At 59.0% G+C, this 2,046-nt stretch overlaps 1 protein-coding gene across 1 annotated transcript; it reads left to right on the forward strand.

The window, feature by feature from the left end:
* Positions 1 to 416: 416 nt before the first annotated feature.
* Positions 417 to 1,489, forward strand: LOC136520859 (uncharacterized). Its single transcript, XM_066514526.1, has 2 exons — positions 417 to 820; positions 958 to 1,489. The coding sequence occupies exons 1-2, from the start codon at positions 622 to 624 to the stop codon at positions 1,209 to 1,211; spliced, it is 453 nt and encodes a 150-aa protein (XP_066370623.1). The 5' UTR covers positions 417 to 621; the 3' UTR covers positions 1,212 to 1,489.
* Positions 1,490 to 2,046: the final 557 nt, after the last annotated feature.

Consider the following 2,046-nt stretch of genomic DNA (forward strand, 5'->3'; position numbering starts at 1 on the left):
ATTTCTTGAGCTGACCAGGCTAGGAACGTCGTGCCAAACAAACACGCCCTGAGTCCCCGTGCAGCGACATGCCCTTCTCACCTTACGCAGCCTGTTCGGTTGGCCTGGTTCGTGAAGAAATACCGTTGGCTGGTTTGTGTGAGAGAAAAATACTATTTCGGCTGAAAATTTACGATCGTTTACGACAAGCCACAGCCAAACGAACAGGCTGATGGTCCTCATCCGTGTAGCTTTTGAAATGCATTTCAGATGATATACGACGGCCAAATGGTTTCCATGAAACTTCACGCAGCTAGCGGATTAGCATAAATCTGGATTATTAGTAAACAAAATTTGACCTTATGACGGACGGACCCGCCTAAAGCCTGGCCCGTCTTCTCTTCCTCCTTTATAATAGAGCAGCAGCGTGCGCGACTGCAGGCAGTACACAGGCTCTGGCACGACACGGTCCCCCCACAACCACCCGGCCCAACGCCCCCAACGACCTCCGTCCTCCGCTCCGCCCAAAATACTCCCTCCTCCCTCCCTGTTTCTCTGCCTCGCCCCCTCGGCTCGGCCCTCGTCGGCGGACTCTCCTGCTCGTAGCGCTACTACTCTTTGTTTGGATCTCGGGGGCTCGGGATGGCGCCGTCCTCCTCGTCCTCGTCATCGTCGTCGGGCGGCTCCCACGCGGGCCTCGCCATCGCGGCCACCGCCATGGCGCTCTCCGGCACGCTCGTCCTCTACTCCCTGTGCCGCGCCAAGCAGCCGCGGCTGGTGCCCTCCGACTCCGACGACGCTGTCCCGGCTCCTCGGCTCCGGCCGTGCCTCTCCTCGTCCGGTAAGCGCGCGCCGTTCCTTCTTGGTTCCTTCCTCTGCCGCGGAGCCGGAGCGGCGTCCTACGCGTGCCCGCCCGGCCGTGCGCGTGCGTTACTTGCTGGAGAGTCCTAACGGCGGGAGTTCCCGTGCGCGTCGCAGAGAAGCGGAAGAAGAAGAAGCGGGAGATGGCGCGGCGCGGGAGCCAGCAGAAGCGGGTGCGCTTCGCGGACGACGTCGTCGACAACAAGGACAATGGCGCCGCCGCCAGCACCGCCACCGCGGCGCCGCGGGAGGAGGCCGCTGAGCCGTCGTGCGCCGCGGCGCTGAGGACGCCCATGCCGGCCAACCGGGAGGCGCTGTACCGCGGCATGCTCCGCGGCCGCACCATGCTCAGGGTCGCCTGCTCCTACTAGCTACCTAACCTAGGTAGCATCACCGCCCGGCGGCCGGCCCCGACGTAACCACTCCATTAATTAATCTAGACCTCCGACTCCGTTCTGTGTGTACGTGCTGTGTGTGCTGCCAACTAGTGGCGCCGCTAATTAATCCGGCCTAGGCTAGCTCCCTCGCCCATTGGTGGGAAAGTTTTGTAATTAGTGGCCGTCCCGCGAGGGAGCTTATGATCCGTGCTGTGTTGCTTGCTTGTACTGGTAGCTTTCTTCCATGTTTATTTTGTACATTAGTTACTCGACTCGGTCTTTTAGCTGTTTGGTTTCTGGTTCTTTTTGCTGATTGGTTTCTGGTTTGATAAATCCAGTCGGTGCTAGTTGGTTGTGAGAGAAACTGTTGACTGGTTAATAAGCTCTATCTAAAATCAACGAGCGAACAGGCTGATTCTGAGTGATGATCAGTGAAACGATTCTTCACTGTTCAAAGCTTTCATCTTTCTTCCACATGTACAATCTCTTCATCTCCCTCTCTCTCTCTTAAAAAAATATATGCTATTTTCTTGGTGAGCAGTTCCTTGGCCGATAGCTAGATCTTTTCGCCCGGACAGAGGAGCTGCCCTGCCGGAATTGGTTTCTCCGTCCGGCGCCTTGTCGCCGGGAACCGATCAGGCGTTGCTGTCGGGCACGGCTTTGCCTTTGTTTCTGTGGAGGCGATACCGCGGGTGGAGGTGGAGGTCCCGTGCGGACTCATGGCTGTGGTAGCTCGAGCGCGACCGCCGCGGGCGGCGGACGGGGCCGACTCGACCGCGATCGGAAGGAAGCGTACGTGCTCCACCAGTGACACGGCCCCGCCCCCGGA

Source organism: Miscanthus floridulus, chromosome 18, assembly GCF_019320115.1.
Source record: "Miscanthus floridulus cultivar M001 chromosome 18, ASM1932011v1, whole genome shotgun sequence".
Taxonomy (NCBI): domain Eukaryota; kingdom Viridiplantae; phylum Streptophyta; class Magnoliopsida; order Poales; family Poaceae; genus Miscanthus; species Miscanthus floridulus.

Coding starts and splice junctions, on each gene's coding strand:
- LOC136520859 (XM_066514526.1), top strand. CDS start 622: ATGGCGCCGTCCTCCTCGTCCTCGTCATCGTCGTCGGGCGGCTCCCAC. Junction 821..957: donor GCCGTGCCTCTCCTCGTCCG/GTAAGCGCGCGC, acceptor TGCGCGTCGCAG/AGAAGCGGAAGAAGAAGAAG.